Genomic DNA, 18,171 nt, shown 5'->3' with positions numbered 1-18,171 from the left:
GTATGGTAACCTAATATAAAATTACGGAAAGTCAATAAAAGATATGTATAAAAACACTTAAAACATATATTTACGGTTAAGTTATACTGTTAACTCACAAGACAGTAAGTTAACCTAAGTTAAATAACTTATGACGGCATTCAAGATTCTTGACATTCACATCGCATTGGAACTGATGATAATTGGAGTGTCCAATTGAAAAAGATCACCACTTAACTTCCTACAGAGCTAGAACATTGCAATAGGCCTGTGTGAGTGTCAAAGTTGTGTGTTGCTGGCCTAAGTTAGCGGTTAGCGTTGTGCACCAAACTTACCAAGGCCTACTTCTCCTTTATTTCGTGAAAGGGGCCATTAAAATTTTGGGTTTATAATTCTACTAATCGGTTAAAAGGAGGTCACTAAAACTATGTTGGCCACTCATTTAAAACGCAGATACGCGTCTGATAACCGAACGTGGATTAGGCGTCCGGCAGTGACGTCACCGGGTTGTGGGGGCCCGGAACACCATTATCTTAACGATGCAGCCATCGGTGTTCGTGGTGTAGTGTATAGAGTACTCTGCTGTTGTTCAAGAGGTATCTGACACTAACTTTTTGTCAAAGAATTTACTTAGAATGCTATTTCTCCTTAACTGTTAATTTTTTATTAGAATTTGAGGCGTTTATTATTTTATTTTATAAACAGAATTTAACCTTCATTTGATGTTTTCATTAACTTACCAGCAAGTTTGGTTAATTAGTTAGGTTACGACAGCAACTGCCGGAAGTCTAATCCACGTCCGGTTACCGGACGCGTATCCTCTGCCCATTTAAAAACATAAGGCTAAATGCTTGGTCTATCTAGAAATTAATTATTTGCAAAATTAAAAAAAAAACCCAGAACATAGGCCTAAGTTATAACTTAACAGGCCAAACTTACCTTATCAAGTTTCTAAGCTACACTGTATCCACTAAAAAAAGTTCAAGCTTAAAGTAAGTTACCTATTGTACTTACTCAACCTTAAATTTTTGTGTGACTAAGTTACCTAAATTAGGCCTAGTTTTCAAGCATTCGACTTAAACCTGACTGAAGTAAAGTCTTAATTCCAAATAGGCTACAAATATCTAACTTAAAGTAACCAACACCATGTTTTACAGAGCAGGTTGAGTAGGCCTAAGTTATTTAGCTCTTAAGTTGGTTGTCAAGCATTCGACAAAAACATTAGGTTAAATCAAAATTTAACTTACTTGTCAACATGAGAATAATTTTATGAGGCCTTTATGAATATCAATTGTGTTTATTGAGCGGAGCGAGCGAAGCGAGCGAAGCTCTTATACATCGACTTTTATGCATTTCGTAATACGCAAACTCCTCCTAGACGGCTGAATCAATCGTTTTCAAATTTTGCATGGTGATAAAGACCATATCGGTGAGTGCCAACATCTATATGGCGTTAAAAAAGTCTCTCAGGAATCCGCCCTACTGGGTCTCAAACTTTTGAAAATTTAACATGGGCCTTATGAGAAAACATTCCGCCATTGTTGTCATTTTGTTTACATTTTAAGACATAACGCGACGTTCTGTACCCACGGGCACCTCAGCTTGCGCATGCGCAGAAGTTTTCTATCCACAGTATACTAGCAAAACAAAATACAGTACAAAAGGAAAAACATCAGTTGTTACTATTTAAGCAAAGATTAAACTGAACTCGATACAGTCAAGGGTAGCAGTGTGGAGTGTGGGATCTGTTTATGACAATTAGATTACGGTATCTGAAATTTTAAAATGCAATGTAAAGGGAGGGAAACAGGTCCGTGACGTAGGAAGTGGTGAAGGAAGTAGTCAAGGCGAGTAGTCCGCAGTGTGGGAACTGTTTATGACAATTAGATTAAGGTATCTGCAATCTTAAAATGATATGGGAAGGGAGGGAAACAGGTCCGCGACATAGGAAGTGGCGAAGAAGTTGTGAAGGTGAGTAGTCCGGAGTGTGGGCACTGTTTTTGAAGATAAGATTAAGGTATCTGCAATCTTAAATTCTATGGGATGGGAGGGAAACAGGTCCGCGACGTAGGAAGTGGTGAAGGATTTAGTAAATGCTAGTAGTCCGGAGTGTGTGAACTGTTTATGACGATTAATTTGAGATATTTGCAATCTTAAAATGCTATGGGGAGGGGGGAAACAAGTTCGCGACGTAGGAAGTGGTGAAGAAAGTTGTCCAGGTGAGTAGTCCGGAGTGTGGGAACTGCTTTTGAAGATTAGATTAAGGTATCTGCAATCTTAAAATGATATGGGGAGGGAGGTAAACAGGGCCGCGACGTAGGAAGTGGTGAAGGAAGTAGTCAAAACGAGTAGTCTGGAGTGTGGGATCTGTTTATGACGATTAAATTAAGGTTTCTGCGATCTTGTTTTGCTATGAGAAGGGAGGGAAAAAGGTCCGCGACGTAGGAAGTGGTGAAGGAAGTAGTAAAGACGAGCAGTCCGGAGTTCGGGAACTGTTTATGACGATTGGATTAAGGTATCTGCAATCCTAAAATGCTATGGAAAGGGAGGGAAACAGGTCTGCGACGTAGGAAGTGGTGAAGGAAGTAGTAAAGGAGAGCAGTCCGGAGTGCGGGAACCGTTTATGACGATTGGATTAAGGTATCTGCAATCTTAAAATGCTATGGGAAGGGAAGGAAACAGACCCACGACGTAGGAAGTGGTGAACGAAGTAGTAAAGGCGAGCAGTGTGGAGTTTGGGAATGGATTAATGTATCTGCAATACTAAGACTGCTTTCATATTAAACTAATGATTTTACCTGAGCAAAGCTCGGTCCCCAGGTACTTAGAACATAAAGGATGGTAATCAAATGACGACACTAGCTTGAGGTCAGTGACGTAGGAAGTGGCGAAGGAAGTAGTAAAGGTGAGCAGTCTGGAGTGTGAAAACTGTTTAAGACGATTAGATTTAGGTAGGTATCTGCATTCCTAAAATTCTATGGGAAGGGAGGAAAACGGGTCCGTGACGTAGGAAGTGGTGAAGGAAGTAGTCAAGACGAGCTGCCTGGAGTGTGGGAACTGTTTATGACGATTAGATTAAGGTATCTGCATTCCTAAAATTCTATGGGAAGGGACGAAAACAGGTCCGCGACGTAGGAAGTGGTGAAGGAAGTAGTCAAGGTGAGCTGTCCGGAGTGTGGAGAAACTGTTTATGACGATTAGATTTAGGTATCTGCATTCCTAAAATTCTATTGGAAGGGAGGAAAACGGGTCCGCGACTTAGGAAGTGGTGAAGGAAGTAGTCAAGGCGAGCTGTCCGGAGAGTGGGAACTGTTTATGACAATTAGATTAAGGTATCTGCAATCCTAAAACTTTATTGGAAGGGAAGGAAACAGGTCCGCGACGTGGGAAGTGGTGAAGGAAGTAGTAAAGGCGAGCTGTTCGGGGTATGGGATCTGTTTATGACCATTAGATTAAGGTATTTGCAATCCTAAAATGCTATGGGAAGGGAGGAAAACAGGTCCGCGACGTGGGAAGTGGTGAAGGAAATAGTCAAGGCGAGCTGTCCGGAGTGTGGAAACTGTTTATGACTATTAGATTAAGGTATCTACAATCCTAAAATGCTATGGGACGGGAGGAAAACAGGTCCGCGACGTGGGAAGTGGTGAAGGAAGTAGTCAAGGCGAGCTGTGCGGATTGTGGAAACTGTTTATGACTATTAGATTAAGGTATTTGCATTCCAATAATGCTAAGGGAAGGGAAGTAAAGAGGTCCGTGACGTGGAAAGTGATGAAGAAAGCAGTTAAGGCGAGTTTTTTGGAGTGTGGTAACTGTTTATGACGATTAGATTAAGGTATCCCCAATCCTAAAATGCTATGGGAAGGGAGGTAAACAGGTCCGTGACGTAGGAAGAGATAAAGGCGAGTTTTTCGGAGTCTGGGAACTGTTTATGACGATTAGATTATGGTATCTTGGTATCTACAATCTTAAAATTCTATGGGAAGAGAGGGAAACATGTCTGCGACGTAAGAAGAGGTGAAGGAAGTAGTAAGGTGAGCAGTGTGGAGTTTGGGAACTGGAAACCGTTTGTAGCAGTTAGATTAATGTATCTGCAATGCTGAAATGCTATGATAAGGGATGGAAGCATGCCCACGACATAGAAAATGGTGAAAGAAGTAGTAAAGGCTAGCAGTGCGGAGTGTGGGCAATGTTTGTGGCAATTAGATTAACGTATCTAAATTCCTAAAATGCTATGGAAAGTGATGAAAACAGGTCCACGATGTAGGAAGTGGCTTAGGAAGTAGGTATGAACATATGTTGAGAACCGTCTGTGGCAGTTAGATTAATGTATCTTCAATCATAAAATGCTATGAGAAGGGAAGGAAACATCCCCCACGAAGTAGGAAGTAGTAAAGGCTGGCAGTGCAGAGTGAGGGAACCGTTTGGGCAGTTAGATAAATGTATCTAATACTTAAATGCTGTGAGAAGGGAAGGAAACATGTCTATGACGTAGGAAATGGTGAAGGAATTAGTAAGGCTTGCCGTGCAGAGTGTGGGAACTGTCTTTGGCAATTACATTAATGTATCTGCAATCCTAAAATGCTATGGTAAGAGACGGAAACAGGTCCACGACGTAGGGGGTGGTGAAGGAAGTAGTAAAGGTGGGCAGTGTTGAGTGTGGGAATGGATTAATGTATCTGCAATGCTAAAATGCTATGGGAAGAGACTGTAGACTGTAGGTTAAAATGATTATGAAGCACGAATCGTTACATAATTCGATACGTATTCAATCGTTTACAATAGAAATTTACAACTGAGTTGACTACAGCTGAGTTTTACTCCATAGAGGCTAAAAACGAATTTTATTCCCTAAAGAGTAAAAATGCTACTTTAGACCCGCAACGCATGCATCAATGACGACTGTTTTCACTGCAGTATGACAAAAACAATATAATATGAACCATTGATGACTCCGCTCAATTTTGTGGATGCTTCTGCGAACGCCACCTAGTTTAATACACTCACTCACTATTTATGACCCTCTGAAAAGGCATTGTCTCTTGGTGCCACTGATAATGTCGAAATTTAAAAAAGCTCACATTGCTTTGAGTTATTTGATTAGGCCTACCGACTGGTGTCTACAGTTGTATACCGGTATGCTAACTTACTCCCATTTAAAATGCTCTCTGTCTCAATACTAAATTAAGTTTAATCTGTTCGACCTAACCTAACTTAGGCTAAGTTAAGTTACAACCCCTCATTTTAACAGAAGTGGGTCGTTAAAATCTTAGGGGTTTAACCCTAACTTAACTTAATACTTAAGTTAAAATCGGTTAAAAGGATGTCACTCATTTTAAAAACATAATGCTAGGCTATGGCCTAGGAAGGCCTATCTAGAAATTAATTTGTTGCCTAATTTAACTCCCTTAAGTCCCTATGCTAGAGCATAGCCCAGTCTAGGCCTCTAAGTTAGAGGCCAAGCTTAACGTTTACCTTTATTACTTCATGAAACTTCTATGGTAAACTAAGGCCTAGTGAACATAGATTACATTTAAGAGTCAATAAGTTAACCTGAAATATAAAGAAGATAAATACCACTTCAGACTAAATTTCATAGGCTACTACGGAAAGGGGAAAGTTCTCAAGCTAAAAAAGTATTAGGCTACTGTACTTTGTACTGAATCTATGTTTGAAAGTGGATACCTAACCTAGGCCTTAATTAGTAGTAAACTTATTACCTTGATCTGGAAAAATGATGGTCCAGTTCAACTGACACTGACAACTGGGTTGTCTTTAGGATTAGTCAAACCTTTAAATATTAATCTAAAGAATGACATCTGAGAATTATGTTTACAGTTAGTAAGAAGACTCATCTTTATGTTTGAATGCAATGAATTTAACCCCTGTCCCCTAGTAGCCTAGTGTAGTGGCCAACAAAGTTTCAATCATAGAGTAAGTTAATTATTTAGAGATGTAAACTTAATGTAGGTAACGCATGAAAATGCTTTTAATAAAAACAAGGGTTATTGTCAAGGCAATTAAGTAAATAAAATTACTCAAAACACATCACTAACTTAAGTCACTAACAATAAATAACCATGTTTTTGTGTTTTTGAAGTTTCCACGGCTGACGACGGACGTGATTTGACTTCGCTAGTCAAATGAACAACTAACTAAGTAAAAAAAAAAACGTGAAACGTGTCAAAAAACTAACTTTATTGAGTTATGTTAAATCGAAAAGATTGCCGAAATTTATTCGAATATAGTTTATTAAGAACTACAGACAAAAATAAGTCTGTGGTACAAGAATCAGATTTTTTAAACTTGTAATAAAAGAGCCTTTCTTTAACATAAAAAAACATGCAATTTTTAAAAGTCGAGTATGAGTCCTCAACTTCGTTTCGTCCAATTATGGACGTTTCGTACTTGAAATGTTTTTAAATACCATTTTTCTTATATTTCCAGTTCTAATTATTGCTTGCAGTTCAGTCTAGCCTTTAAATATTCTGTGATGTAAGCACTTTCATTTGGCCTATTAATTATTCAAATCGAACGAGTTAGCGAAGAGCTACAATCCCCAAAACAATAACAAAGCTTTAAAAAAAGTTAAATTTCATATTGTTTTGGGGATTGTAACTCGTAAAAAAAAACATTCCAAGTACGAAACGTCTATAAGAAATGTACGAGGGAGAGTTTTCGTTTGAATGTATCTTCAAAACGTAAACAGATATTTAAAAACAGATTTTGGCATTGAAATAAGCATGAAAATCTAGTTTATAATGATGTGTCACAACGTTATCATTACATTTAATTTTTTTTATATCCGATATGGCGGATCCAAGATGGCGGCCAAAAATGAGTTCCCTATGTAAATGAAGTACTAACCACCCAATAAACTTCGGTGGTCGTCCCAAGTCAATATCTCACAAAATGTTGAATAAAATATGCATGTGGTATATTTTTTCAAATTTCTCCAATGTTGAGAAAAGCCGCAATTTTTTATTGTGATTTTAGGAGGTTTTCTGTAGACCGATTTTTTGGCAAATTTTAGTATGTCACTCTGCAGACCCAACACTACAAAATATAGCCATAAAACATTTTCTTGCAATTATTTTAACGCTCCCTGTGTCAGTTTTTTAGTTTGCTTGGACTAATAGAATGTGTCAAATAACAAAAAAATTGACGTTTTATTGTACAAAAATTTAAATATTTTCGTATCCACAAGTCTTAGAACTAAATTGTTATACTTAAATTCTTATATTATAGGAAATTTAATTGTCTACAACATTGACGTTACATATATTTCGCTAAAACGCACCAAAACGGAGATATAGGCGAAAATCTCTAGAAAGTACAGATTTTTTAGATTTTTCAATATGGCGGCGGGCGCGGAGGGGGAGAATTGTGGATTTTTCATTTTAAACACCTACTTACCATCCTAGACAACATATAAAAAATTTAGACTTACCGGACCGTTTGTAAGTTAACTCCCCTATTTTTGTCTCTATTTTTATTGGACTATTGACCTGCCAAATATAACATGTGGGGTGGTAACCAATATTTTTATATTACTGAGCATTGGTTATATCTCAATGTAAATTTTATAAACACCATTTTTATTCTACTATTTTTCAACACTTTTCATTTAAATGACGACCATGCAAAGAAGGTATTTTAAGCCAAGTATGAATGGAGATGAGTGTAGGATGAGTGGCGCGATCTTGAAGTTTTGTTAATGATTAAGGCCGACTCCTTAGACACAGTGACACAGCTAATTAACTAGGATTGCTTTAAGAGAGGTGAAAGCCAGTTGAGTAGAGCAAACGTGATTTGATATTTGTATAAGAAACAAAATTAAAAAAAGTCAATAGATGTACTGATGCTTGTTTTAATGATTAAAATTATAATAATTCAAATTCAGTTTTTTTACTAAATCTTATGATTCAGATAGGCCTACCTCTTCCGAAATTGGATTATGGTAGTTTTGACCCGGAAAATATGACAGTAGTTGGAATCTGATATTACATGCAAAAAGGGTATTAAAGTGTAAAAGGAAATTTTACATTCAAATTCAACTGTAAAGGGTTGTTCATGCAATTCGAAACCATGTTTGGAAAACAAACAATTTTGTTCGGCTGCTTTCCTTGATGTCAGTCAGGCATTTGACAAAGTATGGCACTCTGGCATACTATTCAAAATTAAGAAGTTACCCCATTCAGTTTTTCCTATTTTAAAATCATATCTTACCAACAGAACTTTCCAAATTAAACATCAAAATTACTTAACTGACCTTTACCCTTAGGAATCAGGAATCCCCCAAGGAAGCGTAATTGGATCATACTTGTATATTCTCTATACATCGGACCCACCAGAAAGTGTAAACACTATGGTTGCTATACATTTGCGGGTGACACTGCGATTTCATCTGTCCACGACAATCCGGCTCAAGCTACAGCAAATTTACAGCTAAACTTGGATGAAATTTCACATTGGTTTAAAATATTATAGAGAGGTTCAAAATTAATGAAAACAAATCAGCACACATTACTTTTACCCTAAAATCAGGCTGCACGTCCTCCAGTAGCCATGAACAATATATTCGCCTCATCCCTCAAGTAACAGAAATAAAATACTTGGACATGCACTTAGATGCAAAGCTTAATTGGAAGGCACATATCTGGACTAAAAGACGACATCTAATTTTAAAAACAACTAAACTTAATTGGCTTCTTGGATCTAAATCAAAACTTATAGTACACAAAATAAATTGTTAATGTACAAAACAGCTCTAAAACCAATTTGGACTTATTTGGTATTCAGCTTTGGGGATCAGCAAGTACCTCAAACATTGAAATTATTCAACATTACCAATCAAAATTATTACGTGAAATTGTCAACGCACCTTGGTTTGTTACCAACAGAACACTTCAATGATCTTCAAACTCGAACAGTCAAAGAAGAAATTACAAAATCTAGTGAAAAAAACATTATAAAATTGGAAAATCATCCAAATCATCTTGCACTTAATCTATTGGACAATCACAACACCATTTACAGACATACGATATTGGGGTAGCGGATTTTTATCCCCCTGGAATTTTACCCCCTGGGCAAACGTGACGTCACAAACCAGGGGGTAAAATTCCGGCCGCGAACTTATGAGTTTCGCGACATCAGCTCGATGGATTAAACGCTGAATTAAACATATATTTTCACGGTTGTGAATTTAATCAGAACACATCAAATTATAAAAACCTATAGTGTACGACCCGGATTTTTACCCCCCGGAATTTTACCCCCAGATTTTTACCCTCGGTATTTTACCCCCTGGCCAGATATATAAATTAGTGAGAATGATTAATTATCTTCATTCTGTTTTAATTTTATAGTAAACATTTTATTATTAAGTAGCCTACTGTATATTAATTTATTTGTAACATTAACTAATCGAACAAGTTTTTAATTTTAATTTTGAGATTCTAGTATTAGGATTCGATTTTTTGAAGCCAACAGTTGGTTAATATGACGTATAAACAATCAACTTAATGATAATTGTTTCGAACATTTCATTACAAAATAAATAAATAAAGATAGGCTACTAAATAATGAAATGTTTACAATGAATTAAAAACAGAAATAAGAAAATCAATCATTAAATTCCGGTTTTTATCGCTAATCTAATTAATCACGCTCTGGCTATTTTCATTAGACTTCCAAATCCGCAGGGTTAAAATTTCGAACAAACTTTTGGCCACTCAGGTTCCTACGTCATAGTGACGTCAGCTTTGCCCAGGGGGATAAAATTCCGGCGACCCACGATATTGGCCCTCCCATTTAGTTTCGGCTAAGGCTGCGGCTCCACTTGCCGTTAATTGTCGAGCTGCGAATTGTAGCGCGCTACACCCCGCGACAGTTGGTGGCTTGGCTCCACTGGCAGCAGAGTACGAACTACAAATCTGCAGTGTCCTCACATGCACCGTGGCTCCCACTAGCAGTTTAGTGTAGCGCCGAGGTCAACTTGGCCCTGTATCATGCCACAAATTAACATTCATAGTGTTGTTATCAGTGTACTTTTATCTTATATCAAGCGACGACGGCGATCCCAGCAGCAAAAATGGTGGATCCATCCAATATTAAGCAACAGAAATTCCGAAGGGATGTTCCACAAATTGCATAAACTACAAAAGTATTCAGACAAGTTTTCTTTTTAATATTATCGAATGTCCCAAAAAGCTATTGATTACTTCAGAAGCAGTATCAAACACGTTTGAAGACGAAGGATACCAAACTAAGAGAAGCAATTTGAGTAGTGGAAAGGCTTTCAGTGACATTAAGGCAATTTTAGTGTACTTTAATGGTCATTTTACTTCTATTTCTTTTCTATTTCTATTTTAATTTTATTGCACTCATTTACCCTCAGAAGTAATATTTCTAAGATATGTAACCAATTTACGCTGAATATCAATGAGTTCCGTGAGTTTTTGTTGTACCTATTAATTAATCTAAAAACTGTATTACTTTATAATTTAAAGTAGGAAACCCCTAGACAACCTATAAAACAAGATTCCCACAATCATGATATAATAATTTCTAATATAATAATTTCACAGTCCAGTTCAGGCTCCATTGATTAAAAATCAATCCACAAAAAATAAAAAAAACTAAGGACACTAAAAAGTCGATACTATGATTGTAGCGTGTGTCTTGTGCCTGTATGCCGGTCGGCTGTACTTACACACCAACGAACGATCACATCGTTGGTACATACTTGTGCTGGTGCGGCACTACAATCTACAGCCATAGATGAAGAAATATAACTTCATCTATTTGCTACAGCCATAGTGGAGCCGCCTGTTGGCTGCAAAATATAGCGCGAAAATGGTCCGTGTTCCATTTCCGTGCGACGCTACATCCTATGGCACACCGTAAAATGTAGCGCGCTGCCGACTGTCGCTAGTGGAGCCACCTTAGTTTGATTTCTGCCTTCCCATTTCTTCAACTGACCAGCAACAATTTGCAGCACGGCTATCTACGGCAAGTGGAGTTGCGGCAAAAGTGTTATCAAAATTATCTTTGTTAGCTAGTGTTCAGTGACGTAGCCAGGGGGGTCCTGTGGGTCCGGACCCCCCTTCCGGTCTTAAATATAATTTTTTTTATTAAATGTAAACACTTATATAATCATACCATAGATAAAACATACTCCCTTCATACTGAGTTGACAGTTGTCAATCACTAGCTCATGTTCTTCAAGTTAATGTTGTGAATTGATTATGAATGATGTTAATGCAATGTTAATGTTGTGAGTTAATGAATGATTTATATCATTTGCTTATTGTTCAACTTGAACAGATTGTAAATTAAATAAAGTTAAAAAAAAAGTTGTGTCGTGTCGGTCGTTAGTTCTCGACTCGAACTGGAACTCGTTCACTCTCGCTCTCATGTCTCAGTCTCACTTTTCATTTTAGTTCTCTCAACTCACTGACTCACTCACTGTCACTGTTGTTACTACTGTTGTGTTCGTCTTGTGTAGTGTCAGAGTGTTCGTCTTGTCGACCTTATTTTTTAGTAGCCTAACTTAATTCCTGTGGTTTGATATAGAAGTTTTAGTGTAAATAATTCACATTATCATCTTTAAAGTGTTAACAATGGTTAGAAGCGGGTAAGTTGTAGTAGTTGCCTATTGATATTAGCCCTAATAACTTGCTTAATAACTTGGTAAACTTTAATTGGTTTGATATCAGGCATGGCGGGCGTGAGAATCACGGTAACGCCGGGGGTTTGACTTGGCACTTGGCAGTAACTTACCGCAACAAATAACAATAACAAAAATGATCTATAGGCTTAGGGACACAATACTTAGTTGTAAGTCATCTTATGGACTATTTTTTTTCTCTGTAGGCCTAGTTCTTATCTCCGTAATTCAAGTTTACCTTTATTAGATGTTTTAATATTTTCCCAAAATGTACACGTTACAAGAGCTAAGGCTAGGCCTAGGCTTGGCATTGAGACTAAGTGTTGATTTAGGCACACATAAAACATACTTACTCCCTTGTGTTGCTTAGTCTATGATTTAGGCTAGGCCTAAATAAGCCTAGGTGAATTCATATCCTAGGCCTAGATTCATTCAATCATAAATCGGGTACAGTTTCTTAACTGGGCTACGATAACTATCGGATGAAAATATCGATCGCCAATCGAAATTGCGATCACTAAACTTTGATTCGACTGGTCAATAATCGCATGTCCGTTATTCAGCCTATAATCGATTCGATTCTTTCAAAATGGAGGAAGCCAATATTGTAAAAAGTAGTTCATCGTACTAACTATTTTTTAACGGTTACACGTAACCAGGATTATTAAATTTCGTAACACAAAGAAAATCTAGCCTACCCGACTTTCAAATATAATGCGGTGTAGGCCTAAATAAGAACCAAAACCGAAACGTAGACTTTTTACTTGCACTACACACTACGTACGTATTTTGTCTGCTCTACTTTTATCAATTCTATCTTGTTTTTCTTTCTCTTTGGTTTGGCATTTCGATTTCAGTATTTCAGTTCAGTTGTTTCTCCTCAGTTCTTCACTTCTCTCTCACCTCACTCCCACAATGTCTCGGTCAGATTGTAATACCAAAGCATTGCGCCTTAGTTATAACCATGTAGCTCTTTGGAGATGTTCAACATTTAGCGGAACTAATAGCCTACGTATTGATTATAAGTATAAACTAGGCTATCCTAAACCAACCAAACCCAACCAAACTTGCTGTAATATATTTAAAATCTGGTTTAAATTGGAAAAGGCATGTGGTGAAGGGAGGTCTGGGGTTATGCGGATTCGTTCGACTGTTATATAAACCAAATAAAATAATAGGCTAAATTGAAGCTTCAACTCTGTGAAAAACTATATTGGTAGGTAGTAAAACAAACAGAAATTCTTTTAAATAACAAAATAAGAGTTGTAACTAATCCTTACTGGATAAAGTACCGTACTGTAAGTATAATGAAATTTGCATATAAACAATGTGAAACTAATTCTAAGCACAGTTAACTGAATAACATATAACAACCTAAATAAACTTAAAAAAAACAAGTGTAAAAAACACAATTGAGTGGATAATATATAGGCCTAACCAACAAAATAGCTAAACATCAAAAACCTTAAGAAATTACTAATTAATAGCAAAGTTCACTGGAAATATAAAATAGTACCTACCTAACCTAATAAAAACGTATAACGGTTAGACAAACTATAAAACACAGGGTGGCTAGTGACCTGGAAAACCTGGAAAAGTCAGGGAATTTTGTCATAAGTCAGGGAAAATTTTAAAATGTTTAAAATAATCATAATAATTGTTAGGAAAGGTCGATCTGGTGAGAGTAGCCTACGTATGCCGTGTGGGTGAAAACTAAGAAATATGTCTGGACAAATAAATTTTGTGTTTTTGTACAAATTAAATTTTGTTATAAACTGCGTATCATCTTATCAAACTCAGTTTGATTTTATTAAGGCAAGTTGCAAAGTTTGAATATAAGCTAGCCTGTATCTATAGATTTTATGTATTTTTTCATGTAAACAAACATAAACTATCTGTCAGATAAATATCTGTCCTTTTGAAAAATTAGTTAGTATTAAAATTGTAATTTTGAATTTGCCGATCAGGAAAAGTTTAAAAAAATCATGGAATTGTCAGGGAAAAGTCAGGGAATTTTTCAATGTGGTTTCACTAGCCACCCTGAAACATCATCCAATTTTTACAGCAGTCAGCTGTTGACATGCTAGGGCAAAGGCGAGCAAGGACGGGGAAACAGCTGATTTCCTGATGTTCCATACTCATAGGCTAGTTAGTTAGTTGTAAAATTGTCTGCTAGCCACTGACTTTACACAGGCATCAATCAGCGTACTACCAGTAGCCTATTAACCATTGACTAAATAAACACTAGTGTTAAAGTTTATATAGTCAATGCTATTACTGAATTCGATACGGTACTACAGTATACATATTGTGACAGATCTATCAAATGGAGAAAAACGTAAGATTAAAAAACGTGTATCTACTTGCTTGCATGGCATAACAGGTGAAATGGAAGGTTTTAGGACAATTGGGGGGACCGCGTCTCGTTGTCCCTCCGTCTAGTTGTACCTATGTCTACTTGTACCTCGAGGCCCAGGGACAACTAGTCGTAGGTACAACTAGACGTAGGTACAAGTAGACGGTGGCACACCCGACTAGTTGTACCTGCAGATTTTTAGGAGGTACAACTAGACGTAGGTACAACTAGACGTGTATCCCACCGACAAGTAGTATCACCTATCTTGTACGGATGCGACCAGTTGTCCCTACGACTAGTGGTCCCTACGACTAGTGGTCCCCACGTCTAGTTGTATCTACGTCTAGTTGTACCTACGACTAGTTGTACCTACGCGTATTTTGCGTCCTTATAGTCTAGTTGTATCTTTCCTTCAATTCGTTGCCCTGTTTAATTGATTACTGCACAAGTACTTTTTAATAATACCCTTAATTAAATCAGAAACTGCAGTTTTCCGAGTCAATTGAGTATGATTGGCAAATATTTTTCACCACACTACGATGTTTTAGTAGTTTTACAGACGTTAACTGGAGGCTGAAAGCTACGCATTAAACGCATTGCTGTCCAGGGTCGAAATGGCAGCTATAGTTGTAATTAAAATTTTGCAGCCCAAGTACCGAAAATCGCTTATTTACTTCAAACATATTATTAAATATACAAGCAGTATATCCTTAATGAATTGCAATAGACCGCTGCCTAGCAATTATGTATGAGTTAGGAGTTTTGCCAACGGGTATCAGGTATATAGGGTCCCAATCCGCGAATTCGTCATACTGAGGAGTTTTGCCATCGGTTGGGGGCGAGCGAGAGAGATTACAAGTGACCGTGAGGGTGGCTTCCGCTAGGGTTGGACAAACCAGACAGGATGCTGATTAACCTGCCTAATACCTAATATAATACAAAACCTAACCTAACCTAACCTAACCCAACCCAACCCAACCTAACCTAACCTAACCTAACATATAGGTACATATAAATTTTTAATTTGAACTTGTTGTAATATTCTCCGAGACTAATACCGTACAAAAACACTTCATTATACCCAATTACTTGTTTTTGTAAACTCTGAATTTATTTATTTAAGATAATTGTTTTAAGTTGTTGTTAAAGCTAGTTAATGTTAGTTTTCTATAGAAAGGTAGAGTTTAAGTGGAAAAAAACAATGATAGCAGATCTTGACAAGAAATAAGGAAAACCAAAGTGTAATATGGATAAGGACTGACCCAGGGACACTGTACATTGTTATCAAGAACAGGGGTTTCTCAATGAGCTGCAGACAAGCCAAATTTTCCTGGCTTTTGTAGCAAGTTGTTTATAAAAAATTGTTGTAAGATTGTATGATTTTCAAAGAAATAAAAAAAATCCCTTAAACTGGTGACAAGTTGAAGGGGAGATACAACTAGCCGTAGGTACAACTAGACGTAGGTACAAGTAGGCGTAGGTACAAGTACCGGTAGTCGTAGGTACAAGTAGACGCAGACGTATGAGGTACAAGTAGACGGTGGCATACCCGACTAGTTGTACCTGCAGGTTTTAAAGAGGTACAACTAGACGTAGAGACAACTAGACGTAGGTACAACTAGACGTCCGCACCATCGTCAAGTTGTACCTACAGCTTTTTACAGCTTTTTAGGAGGATATGGCCGTAGTCTACAGTGTGTTTTGAAATTAATTAATGCAATCGTCATAGTTTAATTTTTAAAATGTCTATTTGCTCATGACAAACAACATGTGAAATGGGAGTTTATGGACAATTGGGCACAGTTTTAGGTGTCAAAAATGGCTTTAGAAAGTCACCAAACTGCTTTGTAAATTCCAAATTTTCCCGGGGGAGAACCCCCGAACCCCCTGCCTTAATGGGGTGTGCTCCACACCCCCCAAACCCCCTGGTGGCCCCCCTGACAGGGTCCTACATTTGTCCCCCTCAAAGTTTTAATGCTGACGACGCCAATGCCGACAACACCTCGCTTTGTGTTTCAGCTAGGGACGGGGTCTCTCATCTAGAGACAATAGCATTTGAGAGTTCCAATAGAGCTTTGCAATGGTTCCAAAACAACAAGCTTCTTCTAAACTGCAATAAAACAAAAATACTCCAATTCAATTCCATATTGACAGCTCAAACAAGTAATTTCCACTGACTGTTTTGTTAGGCAATGAAGAGATCTCTTCTTGCAGCAATGTTAAGTTTATTGGTTTGGCCTTAGACAGGCAGCTCAACTTTCATGACAATATAGAGCTCATATCCAAACCCTATTAGCACAGGAATTTTTGTGATCAGAGGTTTTTCGAAGTTAACAGATTCTTGTGTAACCTTGAGTACCTATTAACTTATGGACTGATTTACCCATTACCTTGAGTGCCTATTAACTTATGGACTGATTTACCCATTATTGTCTTATTTAGTGGCAGTTTGGGGCTGTGAGAGCGTACGAACAAAGTTTGTCTTCCGTCTTCAGAAAAAAGCCCTTAGAGCAGCCTTTAGAATATCCCGCCGTACTTCTTGCAAGCCTCTCTTCAAGGAATACAATATTCTTACATTTCCATCCATTTACATGCTGAGTTGTCTGTCTTTTTTTTTTTTAATTATCATCTGTATCAACCGCAGTTTCATTCAATGCAGTAGCCTACACTCTCAGACACAAAAACAATATCAAGCTACATAAGCACAGGAAAAGATTCTTTGAAAGACACCTCTTTTATAATAGTATTAGGTTTTTCAATGTGTTTCGTGAACCCCTGAAAGTGGGGCAAGCCAAGGACAAATTTGGGAGAGCGGTCAAACGTATAGGCTACTCTTAGAACAAGCTCCCTACACTGTGAAAGATTTTTTTTAAGTTGCCAATGATGCTGTTCTGTTATATTTAAGTTTAGAATTTAGTTTTATTTTATATTCTTGTGACGCTATTGTACAGTTTTTAAGTGTGAAATAAAGATGATTTGATTTGATTTAAACAGTCCAGGTTAAGGTAAACTCTTGAATAAAGTCATTTTTAAAGGGAGAAGGCAATAACTTAAGTAGTCTTATCAGCATGGCACTGATTTTGGTATTGTTACTAAGGGCTTCTAAAGAATTTTGAAAAAATCACATTATTTGGCCTATTTTGAACACTTTTTACATTTGGTACTTTTGGCACAAAACGCCTATTTCACCCTAAAAATTACAAAAAGTGCTAAATATCGTTTTTTTTTTACATTTAATGTGTTTTTACTATTAATTTTCTTAGAACATTTTAAACACTTTTCCCCTCGGACACTTTTTCGGCAACTGCCGTTTTTACCCAGAAAATCAGATTTGAAAAATAATTAAAACTGCAAAGTGCTGAAAATGCCCGGCCCACTCCTCTACCAAACTAAATATAACCTAACCTAACAAAACCTAACCAAACTTACCCTAACCTACAAAATCTTGGTTTAACAAAAAATTTGCTATTTTCGGCATAAGTTATTGCTAACGCTAACCTAAGCATTAGTTTAGAATATATTTAGTTTGGTAGAGGAGTGGGCCAGGCATTTTCGGCACTTTGCAGTTTTTTATGATTTTTCAAACCCGATATTCTGGGTAAAAATGTCAGTTGCCGAAAAAGTGCCAGAGGGGAAAAGTTTTTAAAATGTTCTAAATAATAGTAAAAACACAATATTTAAAAGTGGAAAAAACACACTGACTTTTAACTTGGCACTTTTTTTGATTTACAAATGTGTTTTTTAGGGTGAAATAGGCGTTTGCCCCAAAAGTGCCAAATGTAAAAAAGTGTTATAAATAGGCCAAATAATGAGAAAAAACATTATTTCAAAAATTCGTTAGAAGTCCCCAAATTAAGCAACACCATCTAAACAAATCTAAACCTACACAGTTCTACAATTAAAAAACCACTTTTATATCAAAATATTCCTTAAAATAAATTTTATATAAGTAATATACTTTAGGTACCGTACCTTATTTTACCTCCTTTACCTAGTTCCGGCATGACATAGGCCTAGCTCGAAATTCCGGCATCCGCCGGCCTAATACCGGCATCTTGTATGTAGACCTTAATTTAAGTGTTTTAAGCATATATTGGCCAGATAAATTATATATATTGACTAGCTTTTGATCAGATGCAGTTTCTTATTTTAAGAAGGCTAAATG

The 18,171-nt window shown here is 37.0% G+C and overlaps 1 protein-coding gene across 2 annotated transcripts in view; it reads left to right on the top strand.

Annotated features, from left to right (window-relative positions):
- Positions 1-11,509: 11,509 nt before the first annotated feature.
- Positions 11,510-18,171, top strand: part of LOC128988689 (probable ATP-dependent RNA helicase DDX46) — a 76,920-nt gene continuing 70,258 nt past the window's right edge. For both annotated transcript variants that reach the window (XM_054410232.1, XM_054410231.1), the window contains exon 1: positions 11,510-11,617. In XM_054410232.1, coding sequence (XP_054266207.1) covers positions 11,604-11,617 — 14 coding nt within the window. In that variant the 5' untranslated portion in view covers positions 11,510-11,603. The remainder of the gene's footprint in view (positions 11,618-18,171) is intronic.

The sequence above is a fragment of the Macrosteles quadrilineatus genome, unplaced genomic scaffold, assembly GCF_028750875.1.
Source record: "Macrosteles quadrilineatus isolate MER2022 unplaced genomic scaffold, UCM_ALF_1.0 Scaffold_3__2_contigs__length_128488019, whole genome shotgun sequence".
Taxonomy (NCBI): domain Eukaryota; kingdom Metazoa; phylum Arthropoda; class Insecta; order Hemiptera; family Cicadellidae; genus Macrosteles; species Macrosteles quadrilineatus.
Note: the sequence above shows the minus strand (reverse complement) of the source record. Positions and strands in the feature narration are given on the sequence as shown.